At 41.8% G+C, this 12,081-nt stretch overlaps 1 protein-coding gene across 3 annotated transcripts in view; it reads right to left on the bottom strand.

The window, feature by feature from the left end:
• The window catches only part of AHCTF1 (AT-hook containing transcription factor 1), a 51,424-nt gene that overhangs the window by 1,060 nt on the left and 38,283 nt on the right, over window positions 1–12,081 (bottom strand). For 2 of the 3 annotated variants that reach the window (XM_081905773.1, XM_081905774.1), the window contains exons 26-35: window positions 11,957–12,058; window positions 11,382–11,574; window positions 11,073–11,273; window positions 9,262–9,685; window positions 8,576–8,693; window positions 7,481–7,587; window positions 6,392–6,567; window positions 3,937–5,992; window positions 2,404–2,537; window positions 1,314–1,420 (exon numbers count right to left, since the gene is read on the bottom strand). In XM_081905773.1, coding sequence (XP_081761899.1) covers window positions 1,314–1,420; window positions 2,404–2,537; window positions 3,937–5,992; window positions 6,392–6,567; window positions 7,481–7,587; window positions 8,576–8,693; window positions 9,262–9,685; window positions 11,073–11,273; window positions 11,382–11,574; window positions 11,957–12,058 — 3,618 coding nt within the window. The remainder of the gene's footprint in view (window positions 1–1,313; window positions 1,421–2,403; window positions 2,538–3,936; window positions 5,993–6,391; window positions 6,568–7,480; window positions 7,588–8,575; window positions 8,694–9,261; window positions 9,686–11,072; window positions 11,274–11,381; window positions 11,575–11,956; window positions 12,059–12,081) is intronic. The other variant, XM_081905775.1, reaches the window with a different exon arrangement.

Raw genomic sequence — 12,081 nt, 5'->3', positions numbered from 1 at the left:
CCGCAAGCCTTGGGAGACTGGCGTGACTTCCCGCCGGGCTCCCACGCTTGTGGATATCTGCCTGAAGCTCAAACCAGGTCGGGGAATAGCGGGATGGCGGCGCTCCGCCTCCCCGCTGTTCCCCGAGCCTGTGGGGCTGGCGCCAGCCTCCAAACCAGGTCGGGGAACCGAAGCCCGGGGCACACTGTGCAGCGCGCCCCCTGCTTTGGGCTGCAGGCTGCTGCCTGCAAGCCTTGCGAGCCCGCGGGAACTTCCACCGGGCTTGCAAAGCTTGCGGATAGCTTCCTGAAGCCTGGAGAGTGAGAGGGGTCGGTGCGCACCTACGCCTCTCGCTCTCCAGGCTTCAGCGAAAGCCTGCATTCGCCCCATAAGATGCACACACATTTCCCCTTCATTTTTGGAGGGGGAAAAGTGCGTCTTATAGGGCGAAAAATACAGTAATTAGCTGTAGGCTCAGTAGTAATTAATTAATTAATACTTATATCCTGCACATCTGGCTGGGCCTCCCCAGCCACTTTGGGCGGCTTCCAACAGGATATTAAAAAACCCAAACATCAAACATTAAAAACTTCCCTAACCAGGGCTGCCTTGAAATGTCTTTTAAAAGTAGATAGTTGTTTATTTCCTTGACATCTGGTGGGAGGGCATTCCACAGGGCGGGTGCCACTACTGAGAATAATAGAGTATAGTCGTACCTCCTTTTGCATCCGGGATCTGTTCCGGAGCCCCGGAAGCTCGACGAAAGGGATGCTTGACAAAGCACTGCTATGCGCGTACGCAAAGCGAGATTTAGCGCTTCTGCGCATGAATGAGCAACAGACCCGGAAGTAACCCGTTACGGTACTTCCAGGTTTGCCAGGACATTCGATGAAATGGACCCTAAGCAGGGCGGACTCAAAACGAGGTACAACTGTACATGCAAATGGTCCCATGTTCAATCCTGAGCATCTCCCATAAGGCTGGAAAAAATGTCCTGTTTGAAACCTAGATTGCTGCTACCAGTCAATATTGAACTAGATGAACTGATGGCCTGACTTGGTATAAAGTATTTCTTATGCTTTAGGGCATGGATGGGGAACAGAGGCACCTCTAGATGTTGCCGGCCCCTACTCCAATCAACTCCAGCCAACATGGCCAAGATAATGGAAGCTGGGAGTCTGGCAACATTTGAAAGGCCACAGAAGACCAAATTAATGTCTTTTTTTTAATTACGATACCAAATGCCAAATGCATTACTGTGATAATTTCTGCACATGACTGCTTTTGAAATAACAAGTTTTTTTTGGGGGGAGCTATATAGAATCATCCCATACTTGCTTGCTTTTTTTGCTTTTGACCTTGTAGCTCTGCTTCTCTTTACTTTCGGCTTCTCTGAAGTTTCTATTGAGACTGCATCCTTCTCCTCTTTAACTGGTAATTCCTAAAGGATAAATGTAGAGTGGTAAACCTGCACAAAGTGAAACTGTTTCTCTGCCATCTCCTTTTTATTTACTTTTTAAATTTATTGCCCACATACGAACATGTAGGCACTAGTAGTGACACTGATAAGCCAGTGCCATACAGTAGTAATTTAAAACATTCACCCTCAAAACAGAAAATAGAAAACCCCTTAAACACAAGAAAGCCAACAACAGAGGCAGGGCTGGGACGAGGGTGCATAGTGCTAGGCCAATCTATTCCCACCTTTCTTGCCTCTCCCAGCTTCCTTTCCTTTATGTATGGACCCTCCACACGGACAAGCTGGATAGAGACCATTGGTTCCATAATGATATATGGCTTCCAGTCTTAAATTGGATAATCCAATTTATCAATATAAACTCCTTGCTTTTCCACGTAATTTCTCATATTGACTAATAAAGATAAAAAATAAGCAACATAACTGCCCTGTGTTGCTTGCTGTCAGCAGTTCTTCAAATGCTATACAATGCACCTGAAAGATTGCTTTGATTGTGTTAAAAATTGCAAAAGCTGGCATCTTTTAATCTTTTAAACCATTTGTCATTTGCTGTATAGCAAAGGGGTGATGTGCATATTGTTTTTGCTTGTCATTTGAGTTGCCCTCCAGTTGTTGTTGCACTGTTCCATCATCCCAGCCAGCATGATCGTGGAGAACCACCGTTTTTCAATTACATTTTAAAACTTAAATAAAATTAAGGATTTTAAAGAACAGTAAAAACCAATAAAACCAATTAAGTGCCCTGGACACCCAAGAAGCAACAGCTCAATCTGGTTCTAGCAAGCTGCAAAAGGTGTTGAAAAGGTCCACTGAAATTATAAACATGTGGAAAGCTTAATCTCCCAATCATCACATCATGTCAGAAGGGAGAATCTGGCTCTTTCACTAGAAATTTGCTGGCTTGTTCTCTTCAGATCTTTGGAGAAGGGGTCAAAGGTTTTACTTACCAACTCTTCCACAATCCTTGAAATACTGGACACTTTTTTCTTCCTAGATCTCAAAGCAGGGGGCGAGAAGACAAACTGAGAAGTCAAGTCTGCCTTGAAATCTTTGAGTTGCACAGGCGTCACTGCCTTCTCACCTAGAATCAGAAAGCATGCATTTATTTTTGAACTTGAAACTAAGCATTCCAGGCATGCAACTATATCTGCAATCCTGAATAAGCGGAAAGCAGGGTGCAGAGGAGCTTTCCATATACCCACAATTTAACTACTCTTTGTTTAAGCTTCTTAGAACACCTGGCATGGCTTTGTTACACAAAGACCCTTTGAACCTTGTATGCCATGGTAGCCAAAATGTCATAAAGCACAGCTTTGCAGCTACCCTTTTTCTGAGAATAGCTGGGGCATTAGGGGAAGTGGGAGCAGGTCTCCATTTAAAGAGGTGGGGTCGGCATTTAAAGCAGGTGTGGGAAACCTCTGGCCCATGGGCCATACTTGGCCCACCAGGCCATTTTGGGAAAGCCACGCCCAACCTCCCTTAACCTGCTGTCATACATAATGTCAGGCACACAACAGGTAAAGGAACAATCAGGAACTTAAAGTGAGCTCCAACTGTTTCTTTGCTAAGCAAGGCATACTTCCGCCATCCATCAGTTGCACCTTGCTCCTAGAGAGGGAAGCAGTTTTCATTGAATCTGCTTCTCCCTCTCAGCAATGCTTCTTGAACTTCTAAAAACTGGAGCAGTGATATTTGAAAGTCCTTTGGCAAGCAGCCTCATGCTCCTCTTTGACCCTCCTGCTTCAAAGGATCACCTGGCAAAATAGTGACATCAGATGATTGACAGTCTCACCCACCTATCAAATTTGGTCTGGGACCAATGGGGAGATAAGGTTCTGGCCCTCCCTGATTTAAAGTGAATGGGCAGTTAAGCTGCAGTGCTGTCATTACAGCAATAGTGTACCAGCTGACTGCAAATGGACAAGGTAAAGTAAAAACTAATGTCTTATGGAGGGCTGCTCCACACCCTATTGCACTAGTTGTGGTCTATGGCCTTGGAATGTTTTGTTGCAGAAAGTCAGCTCATTCTAAGGCTCTCTTCACATTTTACAGAACAGATGAATCCTAATGTCTCCCCTGCACTTGAACTGGGTCTTTTTGTAATGGATGAGGCAATACATATATGCAAAATGCTGAAAATGCACTCAGAAGTCACAACTGGGTGAAACCTTTGGGTACACAATTCCTATATATGTGCCTATGTCAGGTTTGTGAGGGTTGATTAAAACAGCCTGGTGAGCCAAATAGGAAGGCCCAGCAGGCCTAATTAGGTCCATGGGGTAGAGGCTCCATACCCAGTAGATGGCATACTGATACTATACAGTAATGTGGGGCAGGGTTATAGGCAGTCTTGCTTTAAGAAAAATCCCCAGTATTTATCCTGCTCTGGTTATGTTTTACCCTCAATGGAATTCATGCATAGTAGGCAATTTTAAATAAGCAAAAAAGCCTTACACAGCCGAAGGCAACATTTCAAGTACCTTTAGATTTTTCTGTCAGTTTCGTAAGAGGAGGAGAAAAACAGAATGTCTCATTTGTATCCAGGGTGGGACTCTGTTTCGTACTCTTTCTGCTGTATCTGGTCCTTTTCACAAGAGTACCACGATGTGCCAAAGTTTTCCCTGTTTCACTAAGCCTTTGTTTGGTCATATCTGTGGAATGCAATCCTACTGCAATCTCAGCTGCTTGTGGCAAGTGTTCCTCCTCCTCCGTACCTTCTTCAGAAAGAGATGGTAACTGGCTTCTCTTTCTGATTGCCGTCATCTTGGACTGCCTCTTTTTAGAACTCCTTACTAAAGTCTCTGCCTCACTTGGTTGTACAGAATGTTCTTCTGCATCCATTTTCTCTATACTTGTTTTTTCTATTTTCACGGAGGCAATTCTTGCAGATTTCCTCTTTGTGGTGTCGACTGGAGTCTTTTCTTGAACAGATCCTCTCCTAGTATTTCTTCTAGGAGTGACAAAAGATTGACTAGGTGTTGGGGGAGGAGACAACAGAGACAACTCCAGTCCCAAATCTGCTGACACATTCAAAGGATTCTTTCTTGGTCTGCCTCTTCGTCGCACAGGCAACTGTTTAATATGCCCAGTCTCTTGATCAGAAACAGTTTCTGATATACTTGTGCTTCGCGCCCTCTCCTGCTCAGTTGATACAGGTAGCTGTGGTTTACTTGGCTGTATGTCATGTTCAGAAATGGCTTCTGGTAGACTTGACTTTCTATGTCTGCCCCTTCTAACTGGTGAAGGTAATGGCAGCTTCCCAGCTGCAGTTTCTGACTGCGCCATCACTTTCAGTTCCTCATGCTTTCTTGGCCTTCCTCTTCTTGGTTTTGTACTCAGCTGCTCTTCACGAGGTTCTACCTCCTGATCTGAAATCACGTTCTCTGCCAGGTGGAAAGCAATGCTTTTTAGTTTTCTTGCACTTTTAGGATTTACCATCATCTGAATTGTATGGTCAATGATAAACTGACTACCTTCTTGATCCCCTACTAAACTTCTTGTGCTTCTAGGAGTCCTTCTGCGAGCAGAAGGTAGCTGTTCACTTGGATGCTTATGAAGCTCTGATGCAAGCTCCTTTGGTTTTCTAACCCCTCTTCTTGTAGCAATGGTTGCCTGAAACTCCTGTGTGATGGGATGCACATTTGTTGATATTTCTAAGTCACACTCCTTTGTCTCCTTAGTATCTAAGACTGGGAAAGCAGGAACCTGTGTTGTCTGTTTTTCTCGAGGTTCTTGTTCAGAACCAAGGGGAAGGCTTTCGGGAATGTTCAATGTTTCTTTTGCCCGTCTAGCACTTCTCCTTGGAGTTGGTGGTAGTAGCAGATCTGGTTTATCCATCTGTCCCAATGGCTGACCATCAGGTAATAAGTCATTTACATTTTGTGCAATCTGTTCCACAGTGCTGGTGCTAGACATCACTGAATCTTCAACTTGACTCAATTTTACATCTTTACTTATTTCAGTAACATTTTGCAGAGGTGCCTGTGGTGAACTTAATACCTTCTTACTTATGCTTTCATGAAAAGACTGGTCCACAACCTCACTTGAAAATTCTTTACTTCTTGTGTCTTTGATTACATCCAATAGGTTCTCAGCAATAGCCATCTGAATAGGTTCAGGTACATAAGGCAACACCTCAGCAGTATTCTGTGATATCTGATCACTAGTTACAGTGGACACTGTATTTGTGATGAATTCTGGGTTGTTACTTCCAGCACTATTTACACAGGCACCCTCTAACTCGCTGGCTGATTTAAGAGGGGAAGTATGCAATGCACTAGAACCTCCTATCTCGGCTTCTTCATCCCCTTCTAATAGTAACGTAAAATTGTTTTGGGACATCAGCAGATCTCCATCTCCTCCAGTAAAGTCAGATTCACCAGCATCTTTCTTGAGTAATTCACATGTGACTTGCTGCGCCATAGCATCACTGCTGTACTGATATTTCAGACTGCTTGAAGGACATAGCTCATTGTACGGAAGTGCCTCAACTACAGCTTCTGAGATGTGTACTTCACGTGTTCCATCACCAACAAGCTAAAAACAAAAAGTATATAAATTTAATTCCAATACACATATTTCAATAAATTTAATGAATGAAAAGAGTTCTTCCAATTTCAGAGGAATATTCAAATGGTTTAAAGTTAGCCATTGTACTCAGCTATTTGTACATTGCTCCACACAGTACAGCTCTAGGTACACGGCCACATGGAATTGGTTTTTCAGCAGTTGCATGCATGGAAATAAATGGTCGCTGGGAAGCAGTATCTGCATCTGTGGGTGCTCTGGGACAAAAACTGTCTCCTCCTGCAGCTGCTTCCTTAAGCATTGCCCCACATGTGAAAGTTTACAAATATCCAAGGTATTTACACTGGCAAAGCAATAATTCCAAACAGATTTCAAAGAAAGTTCCGAAGTGCTAAATGAAGCCCTTACATTTGCTTCTTGACTTGCAGGTTCAATATTAAGTGGTGTTTTCTCACGCAGGACTGCTATATTTTCCTCGCTCTCAGCTTCTTTTGACCCATCTTCATCTAATGCTTCTCTTTCTTCAAGTTCATTTTTGGAATGAACACTGACAATGTCTTCACTATCAGGAATACTTATGACAGCTGAAAAAGGATTGTCATCTCATTACTTTTCTTATTTTATTTTATCGTTTCCACATTAAAACTTTTTAGTGATAGATATTATGATGAGACCAATAATATTTAAGGAACTGTCTAGATCTCTGCTCACTTCTGCTTTGCGGAATCAGAAAAACTGAGGTTTTTCTGAGCTACTGCGCCTCTCAGGCAGCAATACGAACCTACCAATGTACAACAGAAGTTTGCAGTTGGATATTTGTTCTCCCATTAAATAAGCAATTAGTGCATTTAAAGTCAGTGAATACTTGTTAGCACAATTGTGCCTCCTAATCCAAAGGAAAAATGTGTCACCAGGTACAGCTTTTGCAATGTCTGAGATCATCCAGCATATCCCCATTTATTTAAAAAAAAATATGTTAGTCTTTTGCGAAAACGTATCATATGCTAAAAGGTCGTCCCAATCTGCAACTTTAATTGGCTTATAAGACAGTAGTGCTTTAGTTCAAAGTTAATTTAATAGCTTAGAATGACTCCCAAGTCCTTTTTAAATAAAATAAAAGCATACCCAGATTTCCAATTACAGCCTAATTTTAAGTTTGTACAGGACTTGGAGGCTTATCACTTCCCCCACTGTAGAGTATACCAAATTATACAGCAGCACTGCAGAATGTGAAGCACAGATCTTAATAAGTATAGGAAATGTTTTTGAGGTATATACTTATAATTAAACATTTTATTTAATAACAAATGGTATCTTGAACAGTTCAGAAATTACTATTTTAACATAAAGTAAATATACCAGGCTAAGAAGATTTTAGCACACATGCATCAAAGGTACACAGTGAGAATCAAGTCACACAACTTCAAGCTTTTCAATATTATTTCCCTTGTCTATCTGATCATTTGAAAATTTGCTCGATTATTCAAATATACATACATTCAGCATCTGTTCCTAATGGCTCCAAAGCTTGGGGACTTGCTTCATCAAGGAGCTGGTTGTTTTCCAACAATGGCAGCATGCTGGGCTCTAGGACATTTGTTTGACTTTATAAGAAGAAAGTAAGGGACAGTTTCACTTACAGTTTTTAAATAAAGTGAGTTTTATGAAAGCTACTAACACATTTTTGTCAACAAATACCTTAAACCATTCCGATTATTACTGAACTGTACTGCAAGAGAAACTGCAAAGCCAGTTCTGTGGAAAAGTCTGGAATCTACCCCTTTGTTATATGCAAATTATACAGTTCTGATGATGTGGCTAACTAAAGTCAATTTTTTACTTTCCCTGTTTGTTTTATTAACCATTCTCAGTATTAATGTGCATATTATCCTATGCATATTCCTCTGAGTACACTTCACTCAGGGCAGTTGCTATGCAAAATCCAAATGCACACTACTGTCTAAGGAAAAAAAAGTTTTCCTCTGTGTGGCAAATTGTCAATTCCTGCCTTAGAGTGGGACATGAAAAGAACTGACTAGAGTAGGAAACCGTTTTTCCCAGTAGGTCAGATCCTTATCTATTCCCACCATGTACAGGCAAACCTGGACACGTGGATAGGATAACTCACATATCAATCATCATAATTTCATATTATTACGGTCAAAGACCCAATTGCCATTATGATGTCATACGATTGACAGGTGGGTGGGACAAAGCTTTGTGCAGAGTTCTATGTAAACCCTCTGTCTAGTGCTTCTCATGTGCTGAACATATGGTAGAGAGAGAGAGAGAAAGCAAGCAAGCTGAACAATAGATACTGCAATTTGTCAATCTACTGAAATTATCAGGGGATCAAAATAGAAGCTTGCAACTATCAGCATGCTGTTTGGGAGATAGTTGGTCACAGAAAACAAACACTACAATCAAGGCTGTGAAATGGCGCTCCAGCTGTGTCCCTTTTTTCACTAATAAATATATCATAAATATATCATAATCACAGTACTCAAGAAACTGAATGCAAAAAAATGTAAAAGGTATGAAGCATGCTAAATCTGGGTTGTTGTTTTTTAAAGATGTACTTGACATGTTCACCTTTCATTAGATGGCATAGAAGAGACCGTAGTGTCAGGAATAGCATTTAAGTGATGCATCACAAATACTTCATCCTCAGGAAGTGAGCCATAGTCTTCACCTTCTCTTTCAGGTAGTCCTATGAATGGAAGAACCCATAAACAAACAGACAGGTTGCATCCTTCATGCTGATTTCTAAAAACTAATTTAAGTCTTGATTTTAGTAGCAAGAATTTACAATTTTGGCTTGGCTATCACCAACCACAATTTTTGCTGCCTCTATTTCCTTTTTGTAAGCTTAACTGCCACCAGTAATCTTTAATCTCATAGGTTCTTGTTTGGCAGTCCACACCCCCACCCTCTTCTTGTGATTCACAAACTGTTATACTTCTGCATACCTTGGATGGCCCCCAAATATATAAAGCCACTGTTTCTTTGCCAAATTGATGTGTCATCAGCCACCTGAGTTTGCTATTAGAGGGAATCATAGACAATTTCTCCACACACACCCCTTTCCAGTATCTGCCAGATGTACTGTTTCCAAATATGGTGGCTGTGTTTTGGCTATCTCCATCATGCTCTATTTGGGAGTTTGAGGATCTATTTTAGCAGTGTTGGAGAACCAATGCTGGATTAGTTGGATCTCTCCTATGTTACAGCATGCCCTTTTTCTTATTAATTCATTTGCATATCTGTAGATCACATACCAGCCGACTGTTCTCCATCTGTTGGTGTTTGCTGTTCCATTTGCGAAGGATCCCTTGCTACTGCCTCACTGCTTTCTCTCTCAGCTGAGCCTTGTATGTTTACAAGATCTTCAGGAGAGAAACCTGCTGGCTGAGAGATTCTGAAGGAATCACTGTTGTCACCTGGCGATTTTGCATCTTGATAATCTGAAGTAGTTTGATCTGACTTTACAGAACCATAACTAGTTTCTTTGGAAGGTTCAGCTTTATTCAAATCATTGCCTGGTACGCATTCTGACGACAAGCCCGCTTCTTCATAGTCTTCCTGAAGACTGCATATTGAAAAGGCAGGAGTTTCTCTAGTCTTAGACCACATATCTTCCATGTGAGCTTCAATAATGCATTCAGATGAAACTGTGTTGTGTTTTGTTTTACTATCTGTCATCTTAAAAAAAACAGTCCAAGTTAAAACAAGCAATACCATTTCCCCAGTGAGCAGAAAATTCTGACCATTCAATGCGTTGATTCAGAAGGCAAACCCTGAACTCTCTGATCCAAATAGTCGATGTTTTTACTTCTAAAGATGGAGACGTGCATTTTTGAACAAGCAGGCTCCAGCTACTAAAATTCATTGACCAATCCACACATGCATACAAGGGCTTTGCACATCTGGAATGGTAAAGGTAAAGGACTCCTGGACGGTTAAGTAGAGTCAATGGTGACTATGCGGTTGTGGCGCTCATCTCACTTTCAGGCCAAGGGAGCTGGCGTTTGTCCACAGACAGCCTTTTGGGTCATGTGACCAGCATGACTAAACCACTTCTGGCACAACGGAACACCATGACGGAAACCAGAGCTCATGGAAATGCTGTTTACCTTCCCACCGTAGTGGTACCTATTTATCTATTTGCAGTGGCATACTTTCGAACTGTTAGGTTGGCAGCAGCTGGGACAGAGCAACAGGAGCTCACCCCATCGCAGGGATTTGACCCACCAACCTTCTGATGGGCAAGCCCAAGAGGTTCAGTGGTTTAGACCACAGCGCCACCCACGAATCTCCGCAACAGGGTGAGCTCCCATTGCTCTATCCCAGCTCCTGCCAGTCTAGCAGTTTGAAAACATGCCATTGCAAGTCATGGTGTTCTGTTGCGCCAGAAGCAGTTTAGTCATGCTGGCCACATGGCCCAGGAAGCTGTCTGTGGACAAACGCCAGCTCCATTGGCCTGAAAGCGCGATGAGTGCCGCAATCCCATAGTCACCTTTGACTGGACTTAACCGTTCAGGGGTCCTTTACCTCTTATCTGGAATGCAGATACAGCCATGAGAACATGATGTGGGCGTCCTGAATTAAAAATGTTAACTTAGAAAACATAGAAGACTGCAAAAGAGGCTATAGGCCTGGGAATTAGCATGCATCAAAGTACACAAAATGCAGTTTTAAAGCTCCAGGAAGAAACTCAGTAACAAATGGTATATTAAGGGACTCTTATGCCTGTATGTGTTGGCTCTACACATTTGGTCATCATTGGAATAGGACAGTAAATGCATGGGTGTCAGCAGACCTGGAAACGAACCCAATCACCCACATCATCATTATTATTATTGTTGCTGCTGTTTTATTATTTATACTTCATTCCAGAAAAGTTAAATTCAAAGTGACTTACAAAGATGAACCTAAAATGCACAATGTATGCATATATATAAACCAGATTTAACTAAAGCCCACCTTGCCAAAAGGTAAGCAGAAAATTAAGGTCCTTTGCACAACTATCAACTTGTCTGAATATGGCTCAAAACGCTCTACTTTCCAGCATCTGTTTCTTCCAACCTACCCCAGCAGTCCATCCTGAAGCTTTGCTTTCTTCCATAAATGATATTTTTGTTTCTTTTGCACGCAGAGGGGGTGTGATAGACCTTCCTGGAGATGCAGTTGGAGTAGCTAAAGGAGTAGTCCGAAGGCTGGATCTCAAAATAGATTGAGGAGTAAAACCAGGAAAGCCAGAGGAAGATGTAGATGTCAAAGCTTTAGCTCTCTAAGAAGAGGAGGAAACACGTCAAAATGGGAGGCAGAACCCACTAATTACACGGCACTTCAGCCTCTGCATCAAACAAGTTCATGAAACCTTCACAATTCTACATACCCTAACAACCAGAGGAGTTTCTAGGAGCTTTAATTCAGGTGCTCTTCTACTGCTCTTGTATAGGGAGCATCGAGGGCTGGAATGCAATGGACTAGAAAGCATACAGGATGCAGAAGCCCTTGGCGACATGTGCAGATTGCTTCGAAGGGAAGGTGAATCAAGAGGAATAGGCTGGACCACCAAGTCAAGCAATCTGCAAACATTTCAAAATGTTTAAGAATTAAGTTGTATTAACAAACAGAATGCAAATGTAAAATGGTGTTGCCATAAACAGGAGGATATTTTAGCCATCCCTGCCCTACCACTATGACTCATCTAGGCTTTTCTGATTTTAAAATCTGAAGTTGCTTTATGCTTTTATCAATAAATTATCACAGCTTACCTGTCATTTTAGTTTAGTAATTAAAAGAAAGAAGCAGCTTTTTTGAGAATATACTTCCATTTTAAAAAAGGCCCACGTAAAAAATATATAATTCAAGGCAACTGTCAAAACAGATTTCCACTCATTACAACTGATGTTTTCAACAGGACTGAAAAGCACCCAAAGGATACAAACACCTATTGAAAAATTTTACCTGGAGCATTTTCTTAAAGACTTAGTTGCTGGTGTCCCAACAAATGGATCTGGTATCTCTGTGTCAGTGCAAGAATCCACTGTAGGTGGTTGTTCTTCAGTTCTAGGATTTGAAAACACAAGAGT

This window comes from Podarcis melisellensis, assembly GCF_964234715.1.
Source record: "Podarcis melisellensis genome assembly, chromosome: 3".
Taxonomy (NCBI): domain Eukaryota; kingdom Metazoa; phylum Chordata; class Lepidosauria; order Squamata; family Lacertidae; genus Podarcis; species Podarcis melisellensis.
Note: the sequence above shows the minus strand (reverse complement) of the source record. Positions and strands in the feature narration are given on the sequence as shown.